This window comes from Pecten maximus, chromosome 17 (assembly GCF_902652985.1).
Source record: "Pecten maximus chromosome 17, xPecMax1.1, whole genome shotgun sequence".
Lineage (NCBI taxonomy): Eukaryota > Metazoa > Mollusca > Bivalvia > Pectinida > Pectinidae > Pecten > Pecten maximus.
In genome coordinates, this window is record NC_047031.1 from 28,535,900 (window position 1) to 28,548,912 (window position 13,013).

Consider the following 13,013-nt stretch of genomic DNA (forward strand, 5'->3'; position numbering starts at 1 on the left):
GGAACACAGCCCTACAAATCATTGCATATTACATATACTGACACAACCCTCACAGCACTATATTGATCATTGTATATTAGATATATTGACACAACCCTTCCAACACTATACCTATCAAAGGATATTGAATATAATGACACAACCCTCCTAGAACTATACTGATCATTGCATATTAGATATAACAACAACACCCCCCCCCCCCCCCCCCCCCCCCCTCCCCCCCCCCAACCACACTGATCATAGGATATATTGACAAAGACGTCCATAGTATTTGTATAATTATTAGATATATTTTTCCAAGAACCCTACTCATCATTGTATATTAGAGATATTGACAGACAGCCATCCCAATGTCCATAGTATATGTATATTAGATATATTTTTCCAAGAACCCTACTGATCATAGCATATTAGAGATATTGACACACAGCCCTGCAGCCCCTTAAAACTCCACTGTTCAGGTTTTATACTAATAAGATTACCTAGATAATTATATGAGATAGTGTTAACTTGTTCCACATCCTACCTATGCCTTGTTCAAAACATCCACAAGGTATAAACAATATTAATTGGGAAAAAAATTCAACACATTATATACGCTATGTAGACAATATGTGATACCTGTTTTTATTGCACTCAATGGCACTACTCATAGATAATTGGCAAATACTTAATACAAATAAACGTAAGGGTCGTATATTTAGGAGAATAAATAGACTTTTATAATTTAGAGAGCACGCAGACAGATTCTTCTATAGTGTTGCTTTGTGGCAAGATGTAGCATGGAGTAATTCTAAGTCACACAATAGCATTCTGCTCTATAGTACACGATAGGAGTTTTAGCGTGGTCGGATCTTACTTTATATACGTATAAACACTTATTTTGTTTTGACCCTTAAAATACAAATGGCGTCTGTGTATACAATTACACAGATATAGTATAAACGGGGTCATTTCAACCAATGAAAATGTTCCTATGTATTACTTTTAAGACATCGGATCAGAGAAGAGCTCTTTTCAGAGAGAAGTATTTCTCTTTTACCCAAAACTTCGGGGTTAAACTTTTTTTTCTTAAACAGCCTTCTTGCCATGTCTAAAGACTTCTTGATAGCGTCTAATAAGAACATGTTTCATATTTAAAATGCCTTCTTATATGCCATGTTTGTGTGGCATTATTCACATTATTCACAACCGTCATTTGCATTTCAAGGTCAAAATATAATCAGTGATTACATATTATCGATGCATATAAAAAGAGAAGACAATCAAAATTTATAATACTACTGACAGAAGTATTGTCATTAGAACATATGCTTCCGTCGTCCCTTCTTTTTTATACATCGATAACCCCGATTTTTCAGAATTTATAAGAATACTTGATTTATAGTATTGTGGTTGTTAACTGATGTGATATGTTACTCAGAATCCCGAAACCGAGCCCTTGTGATTATAAAGTCAAACCTGGTCTGCTCCTAGTGTGTGCTATAGATATTAATAAGGAAATAACATGATTATTTTGTGCAATATATGCGATACCAAAGAACTGTTTGTGTCCCACTGTAACATGTTTGCATGTTTTGTTGAAATTTTACAAACAGGTTAATAAATTAAAAGACCCACAGTTTGCGATGATACACACTAAACGTTCATTATATTACTTCTGTTAATAGAAATTTATAGGTTTTTTTTAAATAATACTGTTTTTGCTGGATTTGCTATTACGATGCCTCTTAATACATTTAATCACCCTGGCGTAATGACGAAAGTACACTATTGACCCGTGTTAGGTCAACCGGTGTACAAGATTTATTACATACCCTGAAAAAATATCCGTATGCTCAGTGATTTAAACCAGTAACAGACTTCGATGCCGAACTCTCCACGTGGAGAATCGGCAAACCACCAGCAGGAGTCAAAATCTAGAACAGAGAAAAGACAATGGATATCTACAGTATTGACAAATCAACAGCAAGCTAACAAATCATAACTACAATGATCACAAATACTTTTCGCTATCTGTACGTCACAGGATTCCAGTAACCGCCTGGTTCCCAGGGTTATCGTTATACGACCTCACATGACGTGTGTAAGCTGACCAAAATGGAGTTGATGTATTTTACAATCCTTTTGGGAGTGTTGGTAGCTCCGTCAGTGGCAACAAGTGGGTGACTATTATTACTGATACTGTGTCATTATGACTGCTGCAGAGTAGGATATCAATTTGATCAGTATGTGGTATCGAGATTTATAGTAGATTCTTAGTTGTATACAAGATAATCATATTTATAGTAGAATCTCAGATCTATAGTAGATTTTCAGATTTACAGTAGATTCTCAGATTGATAGCTGTTTGTAACTCCATCATTGGCAACAAGTGGGGGATTAAATTAGTATTACTGATACTGTATCATTATGTAGGACAACAATTTAATCAGTATGTTGTATTGAGATTTATAGTAGATTCTCAAATTAATAGATTTTCGGATTTATATCAAATTATCAGATTGATATTAGATTCTCAGATCTATAGTAGATAATTCAATATATAGCAGCTTCTAAATTTATAGCAGATTCTAAGATTTATAGGAGATTCTCAGATTTATAGCAGATTCTCAGATTATAGTAGAATCTCAGATTTATAGCAGATTTTCTCACATTTATAGGAGATTCGCGGAAGGGTAACGACAGACTGAAATATTAACTACCCTTTTGTTACTATATCTGATTCGTAGCAGTAGTATTTAATAGGCACGGTATCATATAATGGAACGCAAATTAGTTCCGAGGATGTCGGTTGTCTCTACAAAATACAAGCTTCAAAGATAAAGCACGATAATTGTCGTTTTTTACAATTTAATATAAATTGAAAAGTAGAATAAATATACCTTGTCTTGTTTTAAACAAAACGTGTATAAGTATGTTGAATGAAGCATCACAGATCCACCATCTTGGATCCAAGTAGTACGTTTCAGGGAACGAACCACGTGAACCGGTTCGGTTATGTTGGTACGTCGCATTTCCTTACGAGTACAGCAGATTGTACCGGTACAGCTGGTACGAACCCAATAAAGGAACGTCCGGTTCACGTCCGTCTTAGATTAGTTGTCTATTTTGGCGAGTGCAGATGGCACCATGCCACCACAGACGTCTACTTCCGGTTAGTATTAATAGAGGAAACTACTCATACTATATCAGCAAGGTGTAACACTCGAAAAACCGGAAGTCGGTGTGAGCGTCGATTCGTTTTGAATTTAAGTTCAATCCGTTAAAATATCAAATGCGCGTTAACTTCTGTAACGTACCTTGGTTAAGAACCCTTAAATATCAATGCAAGTTATTGTTTTGTCGTATGACAATGATTTAAAGATGGGAAGATGGATCAAAGCGATCGTGATAGCCGACGAAGCATCGACTGTGGAACGGAAGTAGTCTATATTTTAGATTTGTATAAAAGGGTGCAATCTGATTGGTCGACAACTCTGTAAACAATACTAAATCCTATAAATTGTCGACCAATCAGGTCTACTTCCGTCCCACAGTCGACGCATCGTAGATCTTCAAGTGTTACACCGTGTTGATATAGTATCAGTAGGGCTTAATGTGTTCTTCTTCTATCAATACTAACCAGAGGCAGACGCCTGTGGTGCCACAAACCTAATCAAAGTCAGCGAATATGTAGTTTATTGGTTAGAGAATTGTACACAAGAAACTGGGTTAGACGTTTGACTACCATGACTTTGTCATATACTTAATTATGACTAAAAAGATTTAAGATAATAAATCATCCATTAAAATGATTAATATTAACTATTGTAATTCCACATGTGAAATCTACTAGGCCTTATTTTCTTATTCAACAAACACAAATGTATTCAAAAGATCAAAATTGCCGCCGATGCCGACTGTGATTGTGGTAGAGACAGACCTCACGACTGGCGGTTGTTGTATATGTTAATGATTTCATTATCGTTAGATGATGGTGTTTATTTCAAGTTACAGGACATTTGCTAAATCTCCTTTCTTTTGCAATTTAAAAAAAAGATAGCTAACTTGGGTGAAATAAATACAATATCCATCAGCCGCTCGTTAGCTATATTCAATTGATTTATATTTCATGTCGGATTCGATGTCAATGTAAACCATTCTAGTATTTGCATATTGTATGATTTTGCATGAAAAGTTGATAATTGGTTCAAATGTTTTTTGCTGTCAACCAGCGGCGTGTGTGGCCACTCTCCATGGAATTTGCGTCAGCCTCTATGCTCAGACGGTTTACTGTCCCCTCGGTAAGTAGATCATTAACTATCATGTATCAATAAGTTTATTTAACATTTGCAGTGCATAATTTGTCATTAGAAGACGAATTCAGTGTAGTCGGGCGGTACAGTGGTAATAAACCCGCCTTCAACTCTTTTGTGGGTTTGGTTGTTTATTGCTTAACGTCCTATCAACAGCTAAGGTCATTTAAGGACTTCCTCACCTGTGTGGATTTGTTTTTGTATTGTTTAACGTCCTAACAACAGCTAATGTCATTTAAGGACGTCTACCGTTGTGTGGGTTTAGTTTGGTTTGATATTGTTTAACATACTTTCAACAGATAAGGCAATTTACGGACTATCTCACCTGTGTGGGTATGGTTTGGTGTGTATTGTTTTACGCCCTAGCAACAGCTATTGTCATTTAAAGATTGACTCCCCTGTGTGGGTATGGTTTGGTTTGAATTGTTTAACGCCCTATCTTGTGTTTTACATCATATCAGCAGATTTGAAAATTTAAGAACGGCGTCATTGTGTGGGTTTTGTTTGGTTAGTTTAGTTTTACATTTTCAATTTTCCAATACCCCAGCATTACGAAACAAATGAATCGGCTAATCCACATCCCATTATACTGGCTTAAATATTGTATCTGTCCATTTTTTCCTGACTCACATCAGGAAACAGCTGTATAGTGCATTTTACGTTCTTTATTCGAGATATGATGCACATTTGTTACTAAGTTCATATTTATAATCATTTATAAAAAATAAAAGGAATTGTTGATGCGTGTGTCTTTCCTACAATATTTTGTCCTTATTAGAGAGATAGTGAGCTGAACATTTAAGTGACTGCTGTGTAGTGTTTGTCAAATATAGGACAATGACCATACTGGATTCCTATCACACCAAGATAAGTAATCTCTTAAAGCGACGTTAACTGTTACATTAGTACCGTCATCGGTACAAACCTCACCTCACACTGTAGACCACAATACATCACACGAAGATAAGTAATCTATTAAAGCGACTATAAGCTGTTACATTAGTACCGTTATTGGTACAAACCTCACCTCACACTGTAAACCACTATACACACTAGAATTAGGGGCGAGTTCATTAAATGGAAAAAAATGTAAATATTGTTTATAACTATACCTAACTAGCATCAGGGGGCGAGTTCACTAACTGGAAAATATACTGAATAACACTACATGTGTATACATGTACCTCGCTCGCATTAAGGGTTGGGTTCACCAACTGGAATCTTTATTGCTTATCACTATAAATCACACTAGAATTAGGACTGAGTTCACTTAATGGAAAATTTACTGTTTAAAACTATTCCTCTGACAAGAGCTAGGGGTTGGGTTCTCCAACTGGAATTTATATTGTATATCACTATACCTCAAACTAGAATTAGGGGTCAGTTCACTAAATGGAAAATATATAATTTTACAGGAGATATTTAAAATTAAAGTATATATAGTTTAATGTAGGTTTTACATTGTAGTATGCATTGCAGTTATCATTATTATGATAAACATGTTCAACCCCAGGAAATAATAGTTAACCCAATAAAAAGTCTAGTTTGAAACGTTTTGAAAATTATATTTATAGAATATGTTTTAATGTGTGGGTTAGTGCATCGCTATTACCTATGCCCGATTCATTATTTACTGAGTATATTTAAATCTACAGATATAGTCGCTTTAAAATAAACTCGCTATGTGAAAACAAACATTTTTCTTGCATACAGAAGTAACCCCGTGGTTCGACAAGGAACTGACAACGTATTCATTGTTCTATTTGTAGCTTTGTATATCACTATATGTCAATGCCACTTGATAAGACAATACTAGCAGCCAATCAACACATAGTAGCCAAGGTCACATGAACTTCCCCTATGTCTTTACGTTCATAGACATATGTCATACTGTTTTATTTCTAATCGTTAACAGTGTACCTTACTTGCATTTTGGAGAGTTTTCGCAATTTTCTTTTCCTGTTAGATCGATAGTATTCTGTTCCGGTGTTGTTGTTTAATTTACTATATAATACACCGTGTGTAGTCTATTTCAACAAAGTTTGATCGGAAACATTTTATTGTAATCAAACTAAAGGAGTGTACAGAGTCCTCTCCTTAAACCGTACTTAACATTAAGATTACATTTTGTTCACACAAAAAATATGACAATGACCAAGGTAGCAATTATGTATGCAGTGAATGTGGAAGAAACGCATAAAGAGGGAGACGATTGGTTTGGTTCGATTTGTATAGCATCGCGGTGGCCGAGTAGTTGAGGTGTTCTGACACTTTATCACTAGCCCTCCACCTCTGGGTTGCGAGTTCGAAACCTACGCGGGGCAGTTGCCAGGTACTGACCGTAGGCCGGTGGTTTTTCTCCGGGTACTCCGGCTTTCCTCCACCTTCAAAACCTGGCACGTCCTTAAATGACCCTGACTGTTAATAGGACGAAAAACAAACCAAACCAAAAGTATAGCGTCTTAAAAACAAATAATGGCCGTTTAAAATCTGCCTCTCCTGTGACTGAGATGCGTGTGTTTTGTGAGGTCGTGATATGCTTTCTATGTTTTTCTTGTAATAATGCAGAAGTTAATCTGGTTTTATAGTGCTATATCGCTAAAATATACTGCCAGAATACACATCTCACTGAAGTATACTACCGAAATCACCCCGCATGACGCCATACCCTTTATCTAATTGTATAGTGCTACCTCGCTGAAGTATACTGCGAAGACACCCAGCATGACTTAATTTCCGGTCACTGTATGTTCTAGTATTATTTAAATTTACAACTGTCACATGATTGTATTGAGCTTCTAAACATCACAGATAATCACATGACAATGACCTTTTGTTTTAAATCAGCTGCCATTTATTTAACTGCAATATTTCAACAGGAGATTCCTTCACAGTAAGCTTCTGTGGGATTTATGCAGGGATGTTGTTATCCAACATACGTTACCTCTGGTATACATGGCAGTTCCGGGTCACATGGTCAAACATCAAGTCCCCAAATCTCATCCGGTACACCAGCCTCGTTATCAGGTTCCGGAAGTAGTTCGGCAGGTAACGTACTTTCTCTTTGTCCTGAAATAAAGTATGAGGTAGAGAGCTAAAATGCAATAATGTAGTGTGCATTTTTCCTTGTTTCTAATAACATATCAGTCCAGACCTCAATTCCTATGTAATAATGTCATATTGTAAGACTCATTCATATGTGGGTATGACGAATATATATATAAATACATATTGACGAATATATATATAAATATATATTCTACCCGGGTGGTGACATTGCATGTATGTTGTAAAGCAAAGCTATACCCTTTTACATATGCCTGGATTGTTTCTAACACCGCGATTTTCCAAACATGACACTCAACATGCCATTTCAACAATCCTTAACTACTGATGATTTGTTTTTCGTTGTTATTTTCCCCCCATATCCTGTAACTGGAAGTGAATTATCTATACCATAAAGTGTCAAAAATCATGTTTTGTTATCAAAAGGTAAATGTGGCACGAGTTCCGTAGCGCACACGAAGATTGTGGGAGGTACCATTGCTACCCCTGGGGAGTATCCCTGGCAGGTGTCGCTCCGTTACGCTGGTCAACATATGTGTGGGGGTACCCTCATCAGCAACCAATGGGTGCTCACGGCCACACACTGCTTCGAGGAGTAAGATCACTGTATTTCTCTTTGGATCTCATTGATATCCCTTAAAATCCTCTCTTTTCCAATTTACACATTTCATCTATAGAAATGTAAATGTTCAATGGTAAGACGTGGTAAATATTTTAACACTTCTCCAATTATACTTCATATATTGTCAAACGTTTGACTAGCACAATATGTTATGTTTGCCTGGGAATATTTCTCATTTATTACCACCATGGAATCATAGCGCGTCCTTTAGTTGAGTATGGACATTTTGATTTCCTGCACTTTGCTTTACAAAGAATTTAATTCGATTTAAACAGAATTTAAAAATCTATTATCCTTAGGATAGAATAGCTACGTTGGTGGTGAACTGTTGCCTTGGTTACAAAACACGCGATTGGCGTGATTGACAGTGTCTTATAACCTATCTCAGACTGGAGGTCCAAACACACAAGTACACACGAAGTCAACATCCGAACCTGTTCCTATTTTTCGGTATTTTTCCCCATGCTCGTATCTTTGTATGATTTCAAGTTCGGTAAGAATCCTTACCATGATAAAACCACTTCCCTTTACAGTACCGGTACGTCACATTGGACAGTCGCTACTGGGATACATGATCGGAACCACATTTACACCAGTCAGGTTCATAGAGCTGTGAACGTCATCTCACATTCAGGATATAACAAGGTCACCCACCATAACGACGTCACGCTAGTAAAGGTAAAGCACGTGCTATAAATCGAAGACGAGTTCAGTTTCTTGTGGTTTTTAAACTTAGATGTAGACTCTCTTTTCAATGAAGACAGATGTTTTATTTTAAGGGTTTAAACGTCCACGCATCAGGAAGGGTCATATAAGGACGGGTGTCGGTGGGATACCTAGAGTAAGAAATCAAATCACAGAAAGGTTTAATATTCCAAGTGTTGCTATGGGGCCAGAAGACATATGCTGGTCAATATATCCTTAAACGAAAACAAAAGAAGATCATGATTCTTCAGGGTGCCAAGCTTAAGTCGCATTCTACAATCACCATGGAATGGGATAGAGTGGGTCCTATTCTAGGGTTCTCCAATGTCCCCTGGACAGAGAAGACAAGCGAGATTATAAACACTCTTAAATCTATATAAACAATTAATATGTGAATGACTCGTACTCAGAAAGGCGAGAATAGAGAGTTATCCTGTCTATATTATAGACCAAGTCTACGGTTCATTGATGGTTAAATGTGATGTGCTATGCTATCTTCCTTCTGTTTTTAACGAATCGGTGACAGCTTTTATAAATACCTGTTCTTCAGAAATAATTTAATTTCAATTCAAATTCTGGCTTCGGTTTCATGAAAGTGCCTTACCAAAAAGATTTCCCATAGTAAAGAATTATTGGATATAAAGGAATTTCTTGGTTCAGGAGCATTTCCTTAACATTGTAATTCTTCTCTATGGAACATTTTCGTCTTCTTATATCAAAGGACGTTGATGAAACTGGGGCAAGTTCCATTATATAGTGTTAATAATATGTTATATAATATGGTATTAGTAATTTGATATGTAATATGGTTATAGTTATATGATATATAATATGGTAATAGTAATATGATATCTAATAAGGTAATAGTAATATGATATATAATATTGTACAAGTAGCGTGATATATGATATGGTAGTAGTAATATGATATATAATATTGGACTATTGATATGGTATATAATATGGTACAAGTAATATGATATACAATATGGTACTACTAATTATGATATTTAATATGATAATCATATTATGATATATGATATGGTACTAGACATATCCTATACTGACTTGATGACCTTCAATGTTAAGTTGGAGAAGCCGATAGACACGACCTCAACTAACATAAGGACAGCCTGTCTACCACAACATTCACAAGTCTTCGATAACGCCATTTGCACTGCCACTGGCTGGGGAACGACATACTTAGGTAAGCATATCCATAACCAGACTCAGAAACATAGGCTCGATATGTTCCACTTAGTGTACTTCTGAACTGAACTATTTATGAAGTACACTGAACTATTTATGAAGTACACTGAACTATTTATTAACACCATAAAAATAAATCATATTATTCAAGTGCCATTGACCAACAGTAAGATAAAAATCACAACTAATAAAATTAATAATAATTTATTGACATTTTTTTTAATGAATCCACTCAGACACTAGGACTAAAAAAGGTATGAAAGTATGAATGTATATTAACATGTTGAAGACCTTTGCCATTTTCGACATATTGATAGCAATATGAACACAGACATTGTTGGTTTGGTTTTCGTGATTATTAACTCTATTCCTATGTAATTCATTCTTAAATAGTTTACAGCTATAATATCAATACTAGTAATGATCATCATTTTATCCCACATTTTTCATCAGTCTAACATAATTGGTCATCCTACTAGTTTTAACGATATCACTCGTTTAAGCATTGCCCTACTGTTGAAATAAGCCAGCGGAGGATTGGCCAAAGGTTCCCTCCGATTGAGTATTTTTGTCCTATATGCAAAATAGCCTTATTAGTGTAATGAGCAGGTTGGTGTGCTATCTTGGCCTGTTACGAACTCTTTAAACACATAAATTGTATATTTTATACATATTCGTTCTTCTCGCGTTTAAATGAGATGATATACAATATTTTAAAGTGTTACATATCAAGTTTTTAAAAAACTCTTACAGAGCAATGACTTCAATAAGAATAATGTCTATAATAATACCTATATTGAGCTGAATTTATTCGTAGAATATTTGGCTCTGTGATACATATTGGAGTGCATGGGCTGTTTTGCCCTGGGACATTGAGCTCTATAAAATATGCGTCTCTGTAGAAATGCTTACACATCACCTACAATTTTATGTGCTTCATCATTTGTTTAAAGGTAACATAGTTACTACATAATTTACTGTATAAGTTTTGTGCATACATTATCTTGTTATTTCCATGTTGTTCTTGATGAGCCATCAATTACACCTGTAATCATATAGTGCTGATGAAGTTTGAATTGACTTGAATTGAATTATATTATTATTGATCTTATTAGGTTTTTAAACAACTTTACAACAACAAATACATGTATAGCTATATCAGTACCAAGTATAAATATGTTTTATTTTGTTAGTTGGTCGAACATCTTTACAACAATATAAGCATGTATATCTATACCAGTACCCAGTATATATGTTTTATTCTGTTAGTTGGTCGAACATCTTTACAATAACATAAGCATGTATAGCTATACCAGCACCCAGTATAAATATGTTTCATTTGTTTAGGTGGCCAAACCACCCGCTACCTGGAGGAAATCGACCTACCTATCATTGCGAATGCACAGTGTCGATATATCATGGGTGGTGCCGTGACTAACTCCAACATATGTGCTGGCTATAGCCGGGGACATGGTGTATGTAAGGTAGGTCTTATATCGAAACCTGACTATAAAGACCAGTAGATATGGTGTATGTAAGGTAGGTCTTATATCGAAACCTGACTATAAAGACCAGTGGATATGGTGTATGTAAGGTAAGTCTTACATCGAAACCTGTCTAGACCAGTAGATATGGTGTATGTAAGGTAGGTCTTATATCGAAACCTGTCTAGACCAGTAGATATGGTGTATGTAAGGTAGTTCTTATATCGAAACCTGTCTAGACCAGTAGATATGGTGTATGTAAGGTAGGTCTTACATCCAAACCTGACTATAAAGACCAGTAGATATAGTGTATGTAAGGTAGGTCTTATATCGAAACCTGACTATAAAGACCAGTGGATATGGTGTATGTAAGGTAGGTCTTATATCGAAACCTGTCTAGACCAGTAGATATGGTGTATGTAAGGTAGGTCTTACATCCAAACCTGACTATAAAGACCAGTAGATATGGTGTATGGAAGGTAGGTCTTACATCGAAACCTGTCTATAAAGACCAGTGGATATGGTGTATGTAACGTAAGTCGCCGTAATGTATCAAACCTGTCTATAAAGACCAGGGAACGTGATGTATGTAACGTAGGTCGCGGTAATGTATCAAATATGTCTATAAAGGTCAGGGGACATGGTGTATGTACATGTAAGGTAGGTCGCCGTAATGTATCAAATATGTCTATAAAGGTCAGGGGCCAAGATGTGTGTAAGGTAAGTCACCGTAATGTATCAAACCTGGCTAAAAAGGTCAGAGGACATGGTGTACATGTACATAAGGCAAGTCGCCGTAATGTATCAAATCTGTCTATAAAGGTCAGGGGACTATATGTATGTAAGGTAGGTCGCCGTAATGTATCAAATCTGTCTATAAAGGTCAGGGGACACGGTGTATGTAAGTCGCGGCAATGTATGAAAACTGGCTATAAAGGTCCGGGGACATGGTGTATGTACAATAGTACAATATTACATATAACCGATTAATAAGTCATTTTTATTTACAGGGAGATTCCGGCGGACCACTCGTATGTAAAGTAAACAATCACTGGACCCTGGCGGGAATCACGTCCTGGGGGTACGGGTGTGCCGAGGCCCACACCCCGGGGGTTTACACCAGAGTCTCCTCGTTCCTGGATTGGATACATTCAACCATGAGTCTACACTAGGTTGTTTAGACTAGTGCTAACGTCAAATTTAATTGTTAAAACAATAATGGTTAATAGATTCTACTCCGGTAAAGTGTATTCAGCTTTTGATATATTTATGTATTTGTTTTTCCTCTGTGTTGACTTCTCTTTACTTATGTTGTCACTACCCCTCCTAGAAACAACGTCCGGGTCAGTATTACTGTTTAAGAGTGTTGTTATATACCATTGCATAACTATATCTTAGGTCCATACTATTCCGGAACGCAGTCCGTTCGTGTATTAGACACATCCCGTATGACTTATTTTCCTTCTTTCATAATAAAATAAAAGGTCATTACGATGACGCCATTTTGAAACGCGTTGTGTTGTTGCCACAATTACACTTCCATACGTAGCGATTGTCTTAGTGAGGAGGTTATCATACAGTCTAACTAAAGTGTTAACAGCTACTGTTTCAACATTAATTATTAACTAAT

At 36.1% G+C, this 13,013-nt stretch overlaps 1 protein-coding gene across 1 annotated transcript; it reads left to right on the top strand.

The window, feature by feature from the left end:
- Positions 1-2,044: 2,044 nt before the first annotated feature.
- LOC117315967 (chymotrypsinogen A-like) lies at positions 2,045-12,633 on the top strand. Its single transcript, XM_033870409.1, is given in 9 exon segments — positions 2,045-2,161; positions 4,218-4,286; positions 7,178-7,203; positions 7,205-7,346; positions 7,791-7,959; positions 8,520-8,664; positions 9,780-9,897; positions 11,247-11,383; positions 12,394-12,633. Coding segments are annotated over 9 exon segments (1,029 nt in total). The 5' UTR covers positions 2,045-2,100; the 3' UTR covers positions 12,556-12,633.
- The last annotated feature ends 380 nt before the right edge of the window (positions 12,634-13,013 follow it).